At 40.7% G+C, this 18,183-nt stretch overlaps 1 protein-coding gene across 1 annotated transcript in view; it reads left to right on the plus strand.

Annotated features, from left to right (window-relative positions):
* The window catches only part of USP38 (ubiquitin specific peptidase 38), a 47,226-nt gene that overhangs the window by 5,833 nt on the left and 23,210 nt on the right, over positions 1 to 18,183 (plus strand). Inside the window, exons 2-6 of the mRNA XM_001367308.5 lie at positions 8,549 to 8,684; positions 10,652 to 10,781; positions 11,288 to 11,389; positions 14,281 to 14,439; positions 16,245 to 16,438. Coding sequence (XP_001367345.2) covers positions 8,549 to 8,684; positions 10,652 to 10,781; positions 11,288 to 11,389; positions 14,281 to 14,439; positions 16,245 to 16,438 — 721 coding nt within the window. The remainder of the gene's footprint in view (positions 1 to 8,548; positions 8,685 to 10,651; positions 10,782 to 11,287; positions 11,390 to 14,280; positions 14,440 to 16,244; positions 16,439 to 18,183) is intronic.

An 18,183-nucleotide genomic window follows, 5' to 3' on the forward strand; every position in this document is an offset into this window, starting at 1 on the left:
GCGGTGGAAGCCCAACAGGCTTGAAGGCCTGCTTTCGCGCAAAGCCAACGGGTATTACCAGGGGGAATATAAAATTTGCAGTCATTCCTAGTCACGAAGGACACAGCACAATAAGGATTAAGTGTAGCATTTTTGCCAATGCAAGTGCCATTGCCTCCGATGATAGGTATAGTAAGGGAGGGATCATCATTATCCCAGTGACAAGCAGAGGGGTTGTCAACCTTAGAGCACGTAAGATTATTATCGGTTAGGGCATAAGCTTCAAGATAGGGCGGGGACGCGACTAAACAAAGCCAGCAATTGGTCGTGAAGTTTGGGAAGGAGTGGTTAAGCGCGGAAAAAGACGCTTGCAGGAGAGGGAGGTACGGGTAAGGGATTATCGGTTTCTCCTTAGGGATAGGGGATAACAGGGGAGGAGGAGGGGGTGAAGGGAAGGGGACGGGGGACGAGGGAGACGGTCTAAGTTGGGGAGCGGATGTCGGTGTGGGGGGGTGAGGTGGGTGTCGGGGTTTAGCGGGTCGGAGGGCCTTGTTTGGGCCCTGAATGGAGGGGGGGGTTTCCTGAGGGGGTTCTTTCTTGATGAAAAACAGTCCTCCGGGGTCATCTCCTGGTTGGTAGGAGCGGAGACCCCAAGTTCTTCCTAGGAGCCAGCTGTCATCGGTGGGTTGTAGTACTGTAAGGTTGAGATATGAACAGTCAATCCATAGTCCTTTAGAACCCTCCGCGATAAAGCGCCCGAGCTGTGATCGGGGCTTACAACCCGAGGGTCCCCAATGAAAGGAAAGGAAGGAGTCTAATTTGGGGGGAGTCCATCCGGTAGAGCGAGTCTCACATCCCCAATAGGAGCAATAGTATACATTTGGGCGATTACAATAATGCTTTCCAGGATTGGAAGAAGGGCAAATGTAATAATCATTATACGTGAAGTGTGATGTAGGGGCTCCGCGTTTTTCCGGTAGGCATGGTCCGTCCTGTTGAATAATTGTGCAGGGGAGAAAGGTGAAGCTGGGTGCTCCAGAGGTGGTTGTAATCTGGATAATAGAGCTACTGTCCCAGCTGCTAAGGGTCCATTTCCATGGACGGTGGGAGTGGTGTTGTGCACTCAGAGGGGGGGTGAGTAGGGAAAGAAACAATAAAATTTGAAGGCCCATAATGGTCGCGAATGTTCAAGGGTCGTTCAGACTGCGAATGTAGAGGATGATGTGGATGGATTTTATCAGGGCAGCAAGAAGGCCGAGGATCGCGAAGAACAAGGAGGCAGCCAACAGTGTTCGCAGTACAAGGCAGGATGGATCATGGGTTTCAGGCATTATCTGTAAGACAAGAGGGGAGGTTTTTCTCAGGGGTAGACCCTGGGGGGAGGTGATTATCTGGGCTGAAGGTTTTTATTAGACGTGAGGGGATCCAGCGAGCAGACTGCTCCCTTTTGTCGAAAATGCAGGCTGAGCCTTTGCCCCAGGTCAGAACAGAGTCAGGGCCGTTCCAACGGCCCGTGAGGGGATCACGCCATAGGACCTGAGCGAGGTTAGAGGTGGTGTGTGGGTGCCAAAAACGGTCCGCGGCAGAGCGGCCCTCCGTATCCAGGGTGAGGAAGTTAAGGGCAAAAAGGGCATGTGCCAGCAAGGTGGTTTGGTTGCCACACAAGGGGTAGAGGGTCTCCTGAGTTTTTAGTTTGAAAATGGTATTTTTCAGTGTTTGGTTTGCTCTTTCTACAATACCTTGCCCTTGGGGATTGTAGGGGATGCCAGTGATATGTTTTATGCCTAATTGAGCACAGAACTGTTTAAAGGAACGGCTTGCGTAGCCAGGACCATTGTCTGTCTTAAGGGTCAATGGTCTTCCCATGACTGACATGGCGAGAAACATATGTTTGATGACATGTTTGGTGGCCTCGCCAGATTGTGCCGAGGCAAAAAGAAACCCACTAAAGGTGTCAATGGAAACATGAACATATTTCAATTTAGCAAAGGAGGGAACATGAGTAACGTCCATCTGCCACAGGTGGCCAGGGAGGAGGCCACGAGGGTTGACTCCAAGGTGAGGTTCAGGTAACAGCGTAAGGCAATTTTTGCAGCTTTTCACTATAGCTCTGGCTTGCTCTCTAGTGATTTTGTAGGCTAAGCGGAGAGTATGGGCGTTAAGGTGGTGCAGTTTGTGGGCTTCAGTAGCAAGGGAAATAGGGTCTGGCGAGGGGATTGTAGGTACAGCCAGAGCGGCCAAGCGGGTATATTGATCTGCAAGGTCGTTTCCTAATGCCAAGGGGCCTGGGAGACCTGAATGAGCACGTATGTGGCCTATAAAGAAGGGGTGGGACCGTGCTCTGATGGCTTGCTGTATCTTGGTGAATAAGAAAAAGGTGGCTGTTGTGGGTTGAATAACAGGAGTAGCCTCAAGCCGTAGTAGGGACTGAACGACATATCGACTGTCAGAGTACAGATTGAAGGGGGATTCAGGCAGAGAGATAAAAACAGTGAGTGCTGCATAGAGTTCAACCAGTTGTGCGGATTGATAAGGAGTGTGGATAGTATGGGGACAATCATGCATAACAATGGCCGCGAGGCCTGTTTTCGAGCCGTCCACGAAAATCGTGGGCGCTCCGGGAATGGGGGATGACTGCGTAATACGGGTTAAGGTGAAGGGGGTAAGGGTAAAGAATTGTAAGAGTTTATTACTGGGCATGTGATTGTCAATAGTGCCTTGATAGGATGAGATAAGGACGGCCCAATTATCATTCTGTGTTTGCAGCCATCGCAGTTGCTCTTTATTATACGGGGAAACAATATGATCGGGCTGGCGGCCGAAGTGGCGAGTGGCCAGGCGGACACCCATCATAATAAGCTGAGCAACCAGGTCAGGGTAGGGGATCAGGATCTTCCTAGAGGCTAGGGGAAGGTGTAGCCAAATGAGGGGAGAAGGGTCCTGCCATAGGAGACCTGTGGGAGAGAATTCAGTGGAAAAGATGATTAAATAGAGGGGATCCTTAGGGGAGAAGTAACCGATGTTCTGTTTGGCAATTGCCTGTTCAACCTTTTGTAAGGAGATTTCTCCCTCAGGTGTTAGTGATCGTGGGGAAGAGGGGTCAGTATCCCCGCGTAGAATATCCTCTAGGGGGCGGAGGTGTGCTTTTGCAAGGGCGAGATAAGGGCGAAGCCAATTAATGTCCCCTAGAAGTTTTTGAAAATCATTAAGTGTTTTTAGGGTGGAACGATTAAGCGTGACTTTATGTGTAAAGAGATGATCAATCTCGAGGCGGAACCCGAGAAAAGAAAAGGGATATTGGACCTGTACCTTATCGGGGGCAATTTTAAAGCCTCTGTCCTGTAGGGCTGAAGTAATGGTTTGAGCGATGGTCTGGGTCAGTTGAGGGGAGGGAGCTGCTATGAGAAGATCATCCATATAATGGATAATATATGCGGAAGGGAATCGAAGCCTGATGGGATCTATTGTCTGAGCAACATACTTTTGACATAGGGTAGGAGAATTGGCCATTCCTTGAGGCAAAACTAACCATTGAAATCGGGGATTGGGGCCAATTTGATTGACTATGGGGATAGAGAAGGCGAATCGAGGGCAATCCTGAGGGTGGAGGGGAATGGAGAAAAAACAGTCCTTTATATCTATAACTATTTTGTGAAATCCCTTGGGGATAGCTGTAGGAGATGGGAGTCCGGGCTGTAAGGCGCCCATGGGAATCATGGTTTTATTAACTTCCCGTAGATCTTGTAGTAATCTCCACCCTCCAGCCTTCTTTTTGATAACAAAAATAGGTGTGTTCCATGGTGAGGTGGAGGGCTCGAGGTGGCCCAAAGAGATTTGCTCCTGCACCAGCATGATGGCGGCCTGGACCTTTTCAGAGGTGAGGGGCCACTGGTCGACCCAGACAGGGGAATCAGACTTCCAAGTTATCTTATCTGCCTGGGGTGCAGGAGGACCAGTGGCCTTTATGAAAAATTTTGTGACCCAAAGCCTGCTTTATCTCTATTGGGTGTAAAGGAGATAGGTTGAGGATTGCCCTGTTCATTTTTGCCAAGCCCTTTTCCTGGGAGGAAGCCAAATTTAAGCATCATTTGTGTGACAGGGTCGCTGGGGCTCACCATGAGGAGTCGCATTTGAGCGAGAATATCTCTGCCCCAGAGGTTAACAGGGAGCCCTTTGACTACATAGGGTCGAGTCGTGCCGGTGTTACCCTCAGCATCTCTCCAAGTAAGGAACTTTGAACTCTGAAGTGTGTGATTGACTTGCCCTATGCCGGACAAATGAGTGGTAGAGGGCTGAAGGGGCCAGGCACAAGGCCAGTGTTTGTGGGAAATGACCGTGGAATCGGCCCCGGTGTCAAGCAGCCCGATAAATTTCTTCCCGTCGAGTGACAACTGGAGGGTGGGACGGGACTCAGTGATTTGTTGTACCCAATAGATGTTTGACGATCCTGGGGACGAAGGGCCCCTTGTCTGTTCAATGGTAGGGAAGTCACCCACCATGGGAAGGGGGAGGGCTTGGGCTAGTCGGTGGCCAGCAGGGATAGTAACCGGGCCATGGGGAGACTCAACAATGAGCTTTATTTCTCCTGTATAGTCATTGTCCACTAATGTGGGGTGGACCACAACTCCCTGTAGAGTAGTGAGTGCCCTTCCGATGATTAAGAAGAACATACCAGGGGGTGGTGGACCAGTGACACCGGTGGAAATGACCTCAGGGCCATCCTCAGGGGTTAATATTCTGGTGGAGGAGGAACAGAGGTCCAAGCCTGCGCTGCCTGTTGTGGCTCGAGCAAGGGTGAGGGGAAGGGGCTCCCGAGGGAGCCCCGCATCCCGTTTCCCTGGACAGGTGGAATATTTTGTCCATTTGAGGTAGTTTTGGAGCGGCAGTCGCTGGCCCAGTGACGCCCTTTCCTACATTTCGGACAGACACTTGGGGGCAGTCTCGAAGGCACACCCGAGGGGCTGAAAGGTAAACTAGGGGCAGCCTGATTGGAGGGACATTCACGAGCAGTCTGATTGGAGGGACATTCACGAGCAATCTGATTGGAGGGACATTCACGAGCAAAATGTCCGGGCATGCCGCACTTAAAGCAATTACGGGGAGCGTTCTGTCGGGTGGCTTGAATGACTGCTCCAATAGCTAAGGAGATAGATTTGTTAATTCTGTGGTCATAAGAGTCAATATCATTACATAAGCGGATCATGCCGTTCAGATCAAGCTCTCTAGATTTTGCTCTAAGGGCGGCCTTACAGGCAGGGTTGGCGTTTTCAATGGCCAGGTGTCTAACCACTGGGTTATCGGTACCGTCCTGTCCCAAGACCCTTTCTGTTGTCTCTAAGAGTCTGGCTACAAATTGAGCATAGGGCTCGTTTGGTCCCTGGAGGATTTTAGAGATCGGGGCGGTGATGGCCCCGGAGGCAGGGACAGCGCGCCATGCAGTTAAGGCTGCGTGGGCAGTTTGCATGAGGAGGCCAGGAGGCAATCTCAATTGCACGGTGTCAGGGGCATAACGACCTCGACCGATGAGTTTGTCTACTGTCCAATTGGCTGTTTGGGGGTTTGTGAGATTTGATTTTGCTTGATTTTCTGCCCTTTCCTGAAACTCTGCCTTCCAGGTTAAAAACTGGCCTCTAGACAAGACAGATTGTGTAACCTTAGTCCATTCTGAGGGGAGTAAGTGCCCATCTCCCCCGAGACTTTCCAAGATAGAAAGGGTAAAGGGAGCATTAAGGCCATAGTTTTTTACTGCTGAATGGAGGTCCTTAATCTGTTTGAATTTAAGTCTTTTAAATGGGTGGGCATGGGGCCGGATTGTATCGGTGGTATGGACCCCTTGATTCGCTTCTTCATCCCCCTCCTCTCTGTCAGATTCAGAGGAAACGGGGGGTGAATTTTGGTAGGGTTGGGACAGTTCGTCAGGGATCTCCTCTATGTCTACATCCTCCGGGGTGGTACCGGTGGTAGTCCTATGCCTGGTAACTACCGGGAGGGCCAGGAGGGGCTTTTGTAGTTTGGAGGGGTTGTTTTTAGGTTTTTTTGAATGTGAGATTGGTTTCAGGGTGGCGACCTGAAGGTCATGTAATTGGCTTGTTAAGTGGCCGATCTCATGTTGTAAGTCTATAAATTGTTTGAGATCAGTGATTTGCTTAGTTAATTGAGCAGTGGCTATCTTTAGGTCATTTGTATTGGGAAGAGTTGGTAAAATCGGGGAAGGGTAAAGCGGATTATAGGGAGGGGGCTTGTTTTTAAGGAAGTCTGGGGGGTAGTATCCGGCTGCCGCTTCATCCAGTTCAGTCTGGTATGCTGGATTGAGGGTCTCTGGTGTATTGCTATCGTAAAGGACAGGGTAGAGAGCGGGTCTGCGGGAGGGAGGGAGAAGAGCGGAGCCTCGGGAGGGGAGTGTTCCTAGGGGCGGGGACTGCTTCTCCTGAAGAGCGGAGGGGAGTGTGGGGGTGGGAGGAGGGAGTGGTTCTGGTAAGTGTGAGGGGATGTTAATACGTTCGTCTAAAAGAGACGGGGTTTTGTAATTTTTGCCCATGCTGTCTAATTCAGGGGTTTCTTGAGACGGGGTTTTGTAATTTTTGTCTATGTTGCCTAATTCAGGGGTTTCTTCAGTCTGTTTTTTACTTTCTTCAATAGCGTCCTCAGCAAGGCTGAGGAGGTGGGAGACCTGTGTACTGGAATCAGCCTCTTTAAGGATGTCCCGAATCAGGCCATAAAAAGTAAAGAAATCCTCAGGGATGGGCTGACCTGAGCGTGCAAAATCATTAAGGTCTCGGCCAACCTTATCCCAAGTTAGGGGGTGAATGCCAGGGCCATGGAGAATGAGCCACGGGCAGCGTTGTTCAATAAAGGAGAAGAAGCGCAACAGATCTCTTTTCTTAACTTCTACATTGCGCTCTTTAATTCTTTCTTTTAATTCTTTTATAAACAGAGCTTCCTTAGATAGTGTTTTCCCCATTTTCAGTCACTCACAAGATTCGCTTCCCCGGTTTCCTGGCCGTCCTGCTCGCGCAAGAACGGAACCGCAGTAATTCCAGGTCCACACTCAGAAACAGGTCAACGGCAGTCGAACCGCGAGATCAACTCTCCACGAATTGGCCTCTCCCCTTTGGTCAAAGAGGGGTCCCTTATATTTGAGCGTAGGCGTGCCGTATAAGCCCCGGCCAGGTTCCCCAAAGGGGCGCCCTATTACTCGTATATATAAGGGGACTGTTATTCCGTTGCCATCAAAACACACATACATTCGACCATTCACACAATGGGGTTTGAGAGGGGGATATGACTGGGACAACTTACCATTCCTCGAGATCTGTTCTAGATCTGTTCGATCTCTACCCGTTACTGTAGTCTCGATTTCGGCGCCGAACTTTTCCTCAGTTGTCCGGTGGTCGCTCGGGCCCCACGTTGGGAGCCAGATCTGTCGGGGACCAGCCCCTTACGACCCCTGAGAGGGGAGGGGGAGAGAGAGAAGGAAAGGGGAAGAGACAAGTAAGGAACGGACAGCTCTCACATGGTATGCAAAGAGGAGTCGTTTATTGAGGTAAAGGCATGTTATTATATACTTGTGGCTAGGGGGAGAAAGTAAATATTAGGGGAGGGGTCTTGCATTCCTTACGGACATCTGGAGCTAGTTTGGGGAGGCATCCTGTGATAAGGGAGGAAGTGGGGAGGGGGCATGTCAGGTTTGCACTAATTTATATCTGTTGGAAAACATCTTGTGATAAGGGAGGAAGTGAGGCTTGTTAGGTTTGCACTGTTTCTTGTCTGTTGTCAGGTTCTGTACACCTTCATCTTTCAATCAAGAAAACTCATTCTCAGAGAGTTTGGGTCTTACTCCCAGTTTCATTTTAGTAGTACGTTTCAGAGCAAGATTCAAACCAATTGGCAATAATAACTAGGTGTTTAATGGTGTTAGTTACAATGAAGTAATATACCACATAACAAAATTATATACCACTTTCTATGATATACTATAGTGATAGATAGATGGTGTAGGGGGCAAGTTAAATGTTACATAGTCCCTACAATGTGTCAGGCACTGTGCTAAGAGATTTGTTTATTTTAAACATATTTCCCATTTGAGCTTCACAAAAGCCCTGGGCAATGGGTGCTATTGTTATCATCTGTATTTTACAGTTGAGGAAACTCAAGCAAGCAAGTTAAGTAAACTTGCCCAGGGTCACACTAGTGAGTGTCGGATTTGAACTTAGATCTTCTGACCACAAACCCATCTCCAACCATTTCACCACTAGCTATATCTGGTTATTATATAATTATGTGAGGATAAATTTTAGCACAGAAAATACATAATATGTAAAAATGGACAAAAAGGTAACTGATATTTTTAGATATTCCAGACTTATGACTGTCTAGTGCACGGATATATATAAGAATATAGAAACTACTATTTTCCTTCTTTTACTATTGTTAAAGGATATCTTTCAGATATAGCATAGCAACATTTTGTTTGTGTTCTAATTTATATTCTCTTAATTATGTGTTTCTACTAATGTGCTATATATTCTTCAATGCTTTGTTTTATTGTTGTATGTTTGTTTTTTAATAGATGCTTCATTTGAACCCTCTGTTGCCTTGGCAAGTCTTGTGCAACATATTCCATTGCAGATGATCACAGTTCTCATCAGGAGCCTTACCACAGATCCAAATGTAAAAGATGCAAGTATGACTCAAGCTCTGTGCAGGTATTTCATGTATATTGACAGTGACTCTGGTTTTCAAAGCAAAAGACATTTTTAATTAAAATATAATGATTACAGAAGTCACTGCAGTGAATGGTCTCACACTTAGTAACTCAAGTAAATTTCACTACCAGACCAATTTGTAATTTTTTAAAACAACGTAAAAGATTATAGAACTAAATTTTTTTCCTATTTATGGTTACAGAACAGTTTCGAGTTTGGTCATCATAATGTGAAGTTCTGAATACCCTGGATTCTCATAAAGCTAACCTTTTCTCCCTCTACTTCAGAGACCTCCCCTCCCCAGAAAAATGTAATTCAGACTTAACTCTTACACCTAACTATTCCCTTTCCCTAATCTTAAATTTCTTCACTTTTGTTTCTTCTTTTCCATCATTGTCCTAACTTGCTGGCCTCTTATTTAAAAGACTTTTGTTGATCCTACCTTTTCTAGCTTTTATTGTCTTCCTGTCACTCTCAGCTTTAAATGAATTAACCTGCCCCAAGTCCTTCTTTTCTGACTACCTTTTCTTTTCCTCCTTAACCTCAATCATCGCAATTCAACCTATCCCCCAATCAATAGAACATTAGCTTCTGAAGACCAGAACTTGTTTTGTTCCTACCTATGACTACCTAGTATAGTGCCTGATTTGTTAATTGATTGAATTTTCTACTTATATTATACTTTTGACAGTCCCTACTCTCATTCTCCTTGCGATTTCTGAAGAATTTAACATTAATGACATCCTACACTTTTCCTTAAATCTTCCTTTCTGTTCTCTTTAACCTGTTATCTTGGTTCTCTTTCAATTTCTTTGATTTTTCCCTTTTTAAAAAAAAATAGATTTAGCCTTTAACTCTTTTCCTTTTCTTAAAATTGAGAGTAATATCCAGACCTGTGATTTTACTAGTGTAAGAGCAAAGTGTCCAATTCAAACAGAAATAAAGGCAGTAATTGATACATGATCCCCTATAGACCACATAGTGACTTAGTTTTAGAATGTAATATTATTTGTTTTTTACTGCATTTTTGTTGATTGTATATGTCTCCTGGTTACATTTTAACCTGGTTCCAGTCATACTCAGGATTATGTGACCCACAAGCCATGTATTTAGACACTTCTAGTGTAGGGATCTCCCAATATATGGAGACTCCTTTAACCAATGCAAATTGACAACCACTCTATAACATCCTTTTATCAGATTATATTATAACCCATAGGAGGAGAGGGATTGTTCTATTTTCATCTGTCTTATTCTTCACATTGTCTCACTCAGAGGTATTCAGATAATTCAGGCCACAGTCAGTAAACATTTATTAAGCCTTTACTATGTGGCAAGCACTGTGCTAAAAACACAAATACAAAAAGGAAAGATAATGCCTATAAGACTGCAGTTTACAATGTAATAGGAGAAAACAACACATAAAATAAAGTTGAAAAACTGAGGGATAGGGAGATACCCAGGGCTAAGGTGTAGTGGAGAAATCAGAGTCCAAAATGAGTAAGTATAGCTCTATAAGACTGTCCCCTTTCCTTAAATGGAGAAATTTATGTCTCTACCCTTTAGCCCTCTAGAAACAGAGGAGTAGAGGGTATTGATTAGGTGTGAATAACAAGGTGACTTCCTGGAACTTGGAAAATGATAAGATCTAGTGATGTTAAGTTTACTGAAGGCATGGTAGAAAAATCCAGGAAGGTCCACCACAAGGACAATCAGATTGGGAAATGCAATGAGGAGACACTCAAATACTAAACTTGTTTTGAATGAGTGACTAGAGAATTGAAAGTTTCTTGTATATTAGCTGGAGTAGGAATTAACTGTTATTTGTCATCTAAGTGCCTAAATTTTTGTTCTCATCTTATTCCTTTGTTAAAATAAAATAAATTGGCTCTCTATTGGAACTCTTGCTGCTCCTCAGCAAAATATTTTTACAGGTTTTTTTTTTCTCATTTTCCTTCATCTTTCAGAATGATTGACTGGCTGTCTTGGCCTTTGGCACAGCATGTGGAGACATGGGTGATTGCACTGCTGAAAGGACTGGCAGCAGTCCAAAAGTTTACTATTTTGATAGATGTTACTTTGCTCAAAATTGAATTGGTAGGTGGGATGTAAACCTTTAAATTAAGGGGTTATGATAAATACTTTTGACCTATTTGGAGGGTGGGAGAGATAGTTCTCACTAAAAATATATAAATATTCAGTTAATCAGTTATAGATATTGTTTATTAATTATTCATGCATATTTAAAGTAAGAGTACTTTAAAGGCCCTTTTAAAATATGGTATTATTATTGGATCTCTTTTTATATGTCATGCATAGTAATAGCTCACATTTTCATGACTATAGTTTGGAAAGCATATAAAGACCTGTAGGTGGTTTAGTATCTTGCCTTCAAAAGTTGCCTTAGCTGATTTCCAAATACAGGCAGTGCTTTTCCATGTATACATAAACCACCTCAGAGTCTTTGTTTTGTTTCTAGTGTAAATTTTTTAAAGGTTATTTCAGAACTTTAGAGGAAAAAATTTTGATAACTAAGACATAGCAACTTTTAACATGTTCATGATTTTTTAAAAAATGAATAAATATTTGACTATTTTTTTAAGGTTTTTAATCGACTTTGGTTTCCTCTTGTGAGACCTGGTGCTCTTGCAGTTCTTTCCCACATGTTGCTTAGTTTTCAGCATTCTCCAGAGGCTTTCCATTTGGTAAGCTAGTTCTCCATTTTTTTTTCTATGCTAAATTGCTTTAAAGTTTTTTGGTATTAAGTCAGATTTTATATTCTCAAAATGAAATTGTTTACCATAATTGCAGTAGGTTATTTAAGATATTACAAAAGGGATAAATAAGATACTTAGCTAGTCTAGGCCCCCTTAGGGCAACTCTCTAGGACTTAACAGTTACAGATAAGTTTACAGATAAATGTTCCACATTTAAAGAATTTCCACCTAGAAATTCCCTGCACTTGTGAATTGCAGCTTTGGTGGATTTTATTTTTTTTTTAATGGAATTTATGATATTTGGAACTACCTATGTTACTGTAAAGAAAATACATTGTAAATGTTAAAATAAATTCAGGTTAAAGTTGCAAAATATTTTGGAAAATTGAAAAGATAGGAATTTTTGGCTGACTTTTTTGGTGTCATTTTAGTAAGTGGGTAGAATTCTTTCAAACACAAAAAATGTTTCTAAGAAGGACATTGAAAAGTAATAAGTATGGCACATACTATCAATTAAAGATAAAATACCTTAAAATGTCAGAATGATACAAGAAGACCTTTAAATCCCTCTTCCTCCCCTTCTCCCACTCCCCATTTCTACCTTTGTTCCATTTGTTACCTTTTTTAAAAAAAAAACCCTTAACTTCAGTCTTAGAATCAATAAAGGCAAAAGAATGGTAAGGGCTAAGCATTGGGGGATAAGTCCACAGTCAACACAGCTAGGAGAAGTATCTGAGTCCAGGTTTGAATCTAGGACCTCCCATCTCTTGGCCTGGTTCTAAATCCAGTGAGCCACCCAGCTGCCTTGAAGAAGTTGTTTTTCTTTGTGTCTTTTTATTCCATCACCAGGCCTTTAGAAGGTGACCCTTCACTTGAGTCTAGGCAGATGTGAAATTGGAGTACATTCCAGGCATAGATAGAGGAACTGAGATGGGAAATGGAGTGCCATGAGGAAGAAGTAGTAAAAAGACCAGGTTGCCTGAACCTTAGAGTTAATGAAGGTTGACAGTGTTAGTTGGGGCCAGCCAGTAAGGTGCTTTTTAAGTGCCAAACAGAGGAACTTGTTGTTTGCTCTTGCAGAAGATGCAGACAGCCATTGAATTTTGAGTGTGGGAGTAACATGGTCTCCCTCTGAGACTGAGGAGCTATTACAATCATCTTATCACAATGTTTAAAAGCAATTACAATAATAAAAAGTAAGACATTCAGAGCATCAATTAGAGTGATAGCTGAGTCAGAAGGATGCAAAGGTTATTGGAATCGTAGAAAAAGAGACAATCAGTTTTGGCAACTGAGTGTATTTCAGCTGTGGAGTATTTGAAAGAATACAGAGTACTTGCTAGTAGTGAGTATAACTATGGAGAATAAATCCTTTCTTTGGCTCAATAATAGAACTAGAAGTTTAGAGTGTGACAGAAGATAATCTAAAGGGAAAGGTGATGCCATCCTCAGGGGATTTGGAACAATGTCTTTGGATAATTGTTTTTCTTTTCTTCCCCTTCCAATTAATTTTCCCACATTTTTATGTTGCTTCTATTAATTTTGTTTTTGAATGTTACGAATGCTCATTATTTCTAGTACTAACTGAAAATGTTAGAAATCTTAAATAGATAACTTTTATTATTAAGTATCAACGTTTTGACTGGATACAAGATTAAGAGGATTAATGAGCCTAGAGAAGTGAACTGAAGTGTAGGAGAAGTCTTTCTAGTACATGAAGAAGCATAATCATGAGAATGGACTATGGCCAAAACAACTAATTATGGAGAGTTTTTGGGAAGGAGTAGATATGAGGGATATATTTTAGGTGGGATAGAAAAACCACCGAAGAGTTTTAGACTAACTTTTGCCATGAATTAGCAGCAAAAAAGGTGACTTCCCATAATAATTATGCAATGGAGATTGAAGAAAAGTTAGGTTGGATGTTTAATAATAAATGATAAAATAATTTTACCACACAACAAAATGTTACCTATATTTGCTGAATTCAACAAACCATTTGCTGTAAATAGAAATGGTTTCATACAGAATCTTATTATAATTGTTGTCATTGAAATTATCCCTGCTCCATCTTTAATCTGTGTTGACTTTAGTGGGCCCTGTTTGTTACTTATTCTCTTTGGTTGAATCAGTAGCATGCTTTCCTTTTTATTTCTTCCTAAATCATTAATTCATTATCATAAGTTGCAAATTTCTAGTCCATTCCCTTAAGTAATAGAGGTGAATCTATAAAATAACAGATTATCAAGACAAAAATGGCTCATTACTAAATTATTTTTAGTTCCTAAAAATAGATTTCTCTTATTCTAAGAATAGCTATTGAATCATTTCTGTCATGTAGAACTTATTGCCCCAATGCTGTATGTCACTACCTCCTATTGATTTGCCAAAACACACCCGTAACCTGTGCTATAATTTTATTTGTCCTGTATAGCTTATTCCAAGATTTTAAGTAGTGGTATGGTTTACTATGTAAAATAAAATTCCCATAAATGGAAAGCTTAAATCCACACTAGATGGAGCTCCAAACTAAATTTGAGATTATCTTTTAGAAAATGTAATTCTCATCCAGGTAGCTGGTGAATGTGACAGAAACTAAGATTCCAACCTCTAAAATATTTTCAGAATACTGTTGACCTCAATATTTTAGAACTTAAATTTTTACTATCATTTCTCTCTTAAGAGAATTACATGGAACTCTGTGTAACTCTTAAAAGTTTAAATAGTCTGAATTTAGAAAATACCAAACTTATAAATTATCACAATCCAAAATATTCAGAAAAGTATTGTGCAGCATTAAAATAGTTTATTGGCTATATGTTATTAGATGTGATATATAAGAACATTTCAAGTAACTTTCTGTCTTTTTTTTCCTTTAGATTGTTCCACATGTGGTTAATTTAGTTCACTCTTTCAGAACTGATGGCCTGCCTTCCAGTACAGCCTTCCTAGTTCAGTTGACAGAGCTGATACATTGTATGATGTATCATTATTCAGGATTTCCAGATCTTTATGAACCTATTCTGGAAGCTATCAAGGTACGATGACATGAGTGTGCAATAACATTGACATGTAAGCAACTGGAATGGTGACAACTATGAAGTATGTCTTAAAAAGAAATAGTAATGATTAGTATTTTACATGATCATTAACATAGTTTTATGGATTGCAGATGTGATGGAACTATTAGTAATTATAAATAAGTGCATAATAAAAGTATGTCTTGTTTCTTTGAAATTATATGAAAATTGACTTACTAGAAGTATTTTAAATTAGTATGGGCTCTTGTTCTATCCTAAAAGGTGACTCCTTTAGCCTCTTTGACTAAATATTTCAAGAACAAAAAAATATGCCTATGCTCCTTTTTAGAAGGACCTTATTTGTCTTTTAATATAACCTGATTGCTCAATCTTTTTTAATCACAGCTTAACCAGGTATGTGGATTCCATTGCCTTAGTCTTTTGTATTCCCTCTCACTAACATCCTGGACTATTTTCACAGGTTGGGTAATGGGTTTTGCAAAGCTTTTCTTTGTCCAAATAAAATATGATTCTCTTTCTAGTCATACTTATTTCTTGCTAGATATTGCCAATTTAAATTTCAAAGGAAAATATACTGCTCCAAAAAAAAGTAGGAGATGTCCATATGCATACAAGAGACAAAAACAACTTTAAAAAGTGATAGTTTTTTATTTTCTTCTACATACTGGCTTTATCGTAATAGTTCAGTACATATCTTGTCCTCTGTACTGGCCACTATTTGCTAGATTTAAAAGTCAATTTACTTCTTTGGGCGGAAAAACCAACTATATTTGTCAAAAATCTTCAGGACACTTGCACCAAAATGGCAATCCAAATGATAGTCTTTCTTGAGTTCTTTTCCTTTTTTTTTTTAAACCCTTACCTTCCATCTTAGAGTCAATACTGTATATTGGTTCTAAGGCAGAAGAGTGGTAAGGGCTAGGCAATGGGGGTTAAATGATTTGCCCAGGGTCACATAGGTAGGAAGTATCTGAGGTCACATTTGAACCCAGGACCCTCCCATCTCTGTGCTTGGCTCTCAATCCACTGAGCTGCCTACCTGCCTCCTAAAGTCTTACATTTTCTCTGTTTCCCCTCATTCACTTTCTCCCTGGTCCTTCTCAGACTTATCCCTAGACTCATGGGAGACTTAAAATGTTTCGTAGAATTTGGATGGGAAAATATCTATCTCTAAAAAATAATGACTTTTCTGCATATCAAAAAATAAAATGGAATTGTTTTGGGTAAAATAAAAAGTTTCATTCACATACATCTATTTATCTGGATATTCCTTTTGTCCCCAAATCAGTTTGTACATGTAATTAGGCATGAATATTGAGGAAATAGTGTGCATAAATGAAACTCATTAGCATTAAAGGGACTATAAATTTTTTTGGCTTAATTTATTTGATTGAATTTTGTAAAAATCCTATGTCATATTTTCTGACTTCAACATTTTATATTCATAAGCAGTTTGATACATAGGAGATTCATGACCACAGTTCAGAAGTGACCATTGTAGTGTTTTTTTTCTTTTTTAGTCCTTATAATAATATTTTTTTCTTGTATTATTAAAGTTGATAATCTGCCTCTAGGAAGATTTTTTTGGCTCTGTAATATATTTTGATTCTTTGATGACTAGCCAGACAATTTTACTGTCTGATTTCAAAGCCAGTCAAGATAGAATCCTGGGTTGTGAAAGTGGGGAATTATGACATGACAGGTAATGAAAGCTTAACTCTAAACAGAAACCTGCTATTGCAGCAGAACTATACATTAAACTTTTTTCTCTTTTGTCTTTTTTTTCTTTTAATAATCTATAGGATTTTCCTAAACCCAGTGAAGAGAAGATTAAATTAATCCTCAATCAAAGTGCCTGGACCTCTCAGTCTAATTCCCTGGCATCTTGTTTGTCTAGACTTTCTGGAAAATCTGAAACTGGGAAAACTGGTCTGATTAACCTAGGAAATACTTGTTATATGAACAGTGTGATACAGGCACTATTTATGGCCACAGAGTAAGTTTAAACTTAACAATGTTTTATACATTGACATGCATTTCTAAAAACACCTATGATATGAAAAGCACTCTTGTATATCATAAAGGAAATACAAAGTAAAAGAAGTCTTGGTCTTGCTCCTTTAAGGGAACTTAAAATCTAATAGAGAATATGTACAGATAGCCACTAAGTGTTTATTAAATGGTTGTCTGCTGGGTACTATGGGATATAAGAGAAGGTTCCTACCCTCAAGAAATTTAAATACATATATAATACATAATAAGAATAAGTTCCATTAAAAGCTTCAGAGTACTATGGATCCTGAGGAAGAAAAGAAGTTCCCTTTGATTTGGACAGGATTCAGAAAGGCATTATGTAAGAGTTGGGATTTGAGCTGAATCTTGAAAGGTTGAGAAGGATTAAAAAAAAAAACCTTTACCATCTATCTTAGAATCAATATTAAGTATAGTTTCCAAGGCAGAAAGTAATAAAGGCTAGGCAATTGGAGTTGAGTGGCTTGCCCCCACATCATACAACCAGAAAGTGTTGGTGGCCAAATTTGAACTCGAGACCTATCTTCAGGCCTGGTTCTCTATCCACTGAGCCATCTAGCTGCCCCTAAAGTGGATTTTAACAATTAGAGTAGAGATAGGGTTATTACAAGTATAAATAAAAGCTATCAAATAAGATACTGCTCCATGTTGTTGGAACAATAAGTAGTATAGTTTGGCATGTGGATTAGTTGGAGAAAGGACTGGGAAGAATGTCTGTACCATACCGGGAAGGTTCTTGGTTATCACACCAAAGAGTCTGAATTTAGGGAGTCATTGATATTTCTGTGTGAATGTATTAAGAATTACAGCATCAGAGAGATTGAATAGCAGTATATAGAATACATTAGAATGTAAAAAGTTAACAGTAGGAAGATCAATTAGGAGATTGCTAGAGTAGGCTGCTTCAAGGGTCATAAGAGTTTGTCCTAGAATACAACAGAAGGAATAAAGATGGAAGAGAAACGGCAGAGACAAATGCAGTCAGGTTATGGCGTAGCTACTCTAGAAATAGAAAGAGCCTTCCAAATAAGATGTTTCAAGGCCAGGTGATGCTAATATTAATGGAATTATTTTTCTTTTAAACATTTGTACACATTGATCACATTATTCAGAAACTAATAACCCAGGAAATATAAAGACAAATATTAGTCTGAAAATTAGTGTGGTTAATTTCCTGTATATTTAACTTTTTTAAACATGGTAGGCAGACTAGATTTACAAAAACCAAAAAAAAAACTGAAAGGAGCTAACATTCTGTTGGGGAAAGCATAGGGTATTTAGGAATGGAGGGCACTAGCATTTGGGAGAAATTAGGAAAAGCTTTATATAGAAGGTGATGGTTCAAAGCTGATTCTCTTCATGCCTTGGGTGACTAACTGTAAGTTGCAGAGCAATTTCTAATTTTCAGTGATGGAAGGAGTTTCCATCCCAGAAGTTCCTTAGGCCAGTCAAGCATCGGGTCCATTCCAGAACAAAGACTTGTTTCAGACTTGATTCAGATTTGTCTGAATCAGCATAGTAAAATAGAATGAGTTTACTAGTAGAGTGAAGTGAGCATAACAACATTAAAGACAACTTTGAAAGATGAAAGAATGCTGATCAGTGCAGTAACCAACCGTGATTTTATTCATCAAATGAATTTTGGAAGGTGAGAAAATTAAATCCTTACTAATTTTTAAAAAATAAACTTTTTCAAAATAGAATTAATAT

This window comes from Monodelphis domestica, chromosome 6 (genome assembly GCF_027887165.1).
Source record: "Monodelphis domestica isolate mMonDom1 chromosome 6, mMonDom1.pri, whole genome shotgun sequence".
Taxonomy (NCBI): Eukaryota; Metazoa; Chordata; class Mammalia; order Didelphimorphia; family Didelphidae; genus Monodelphis; species Monodelphis domestica.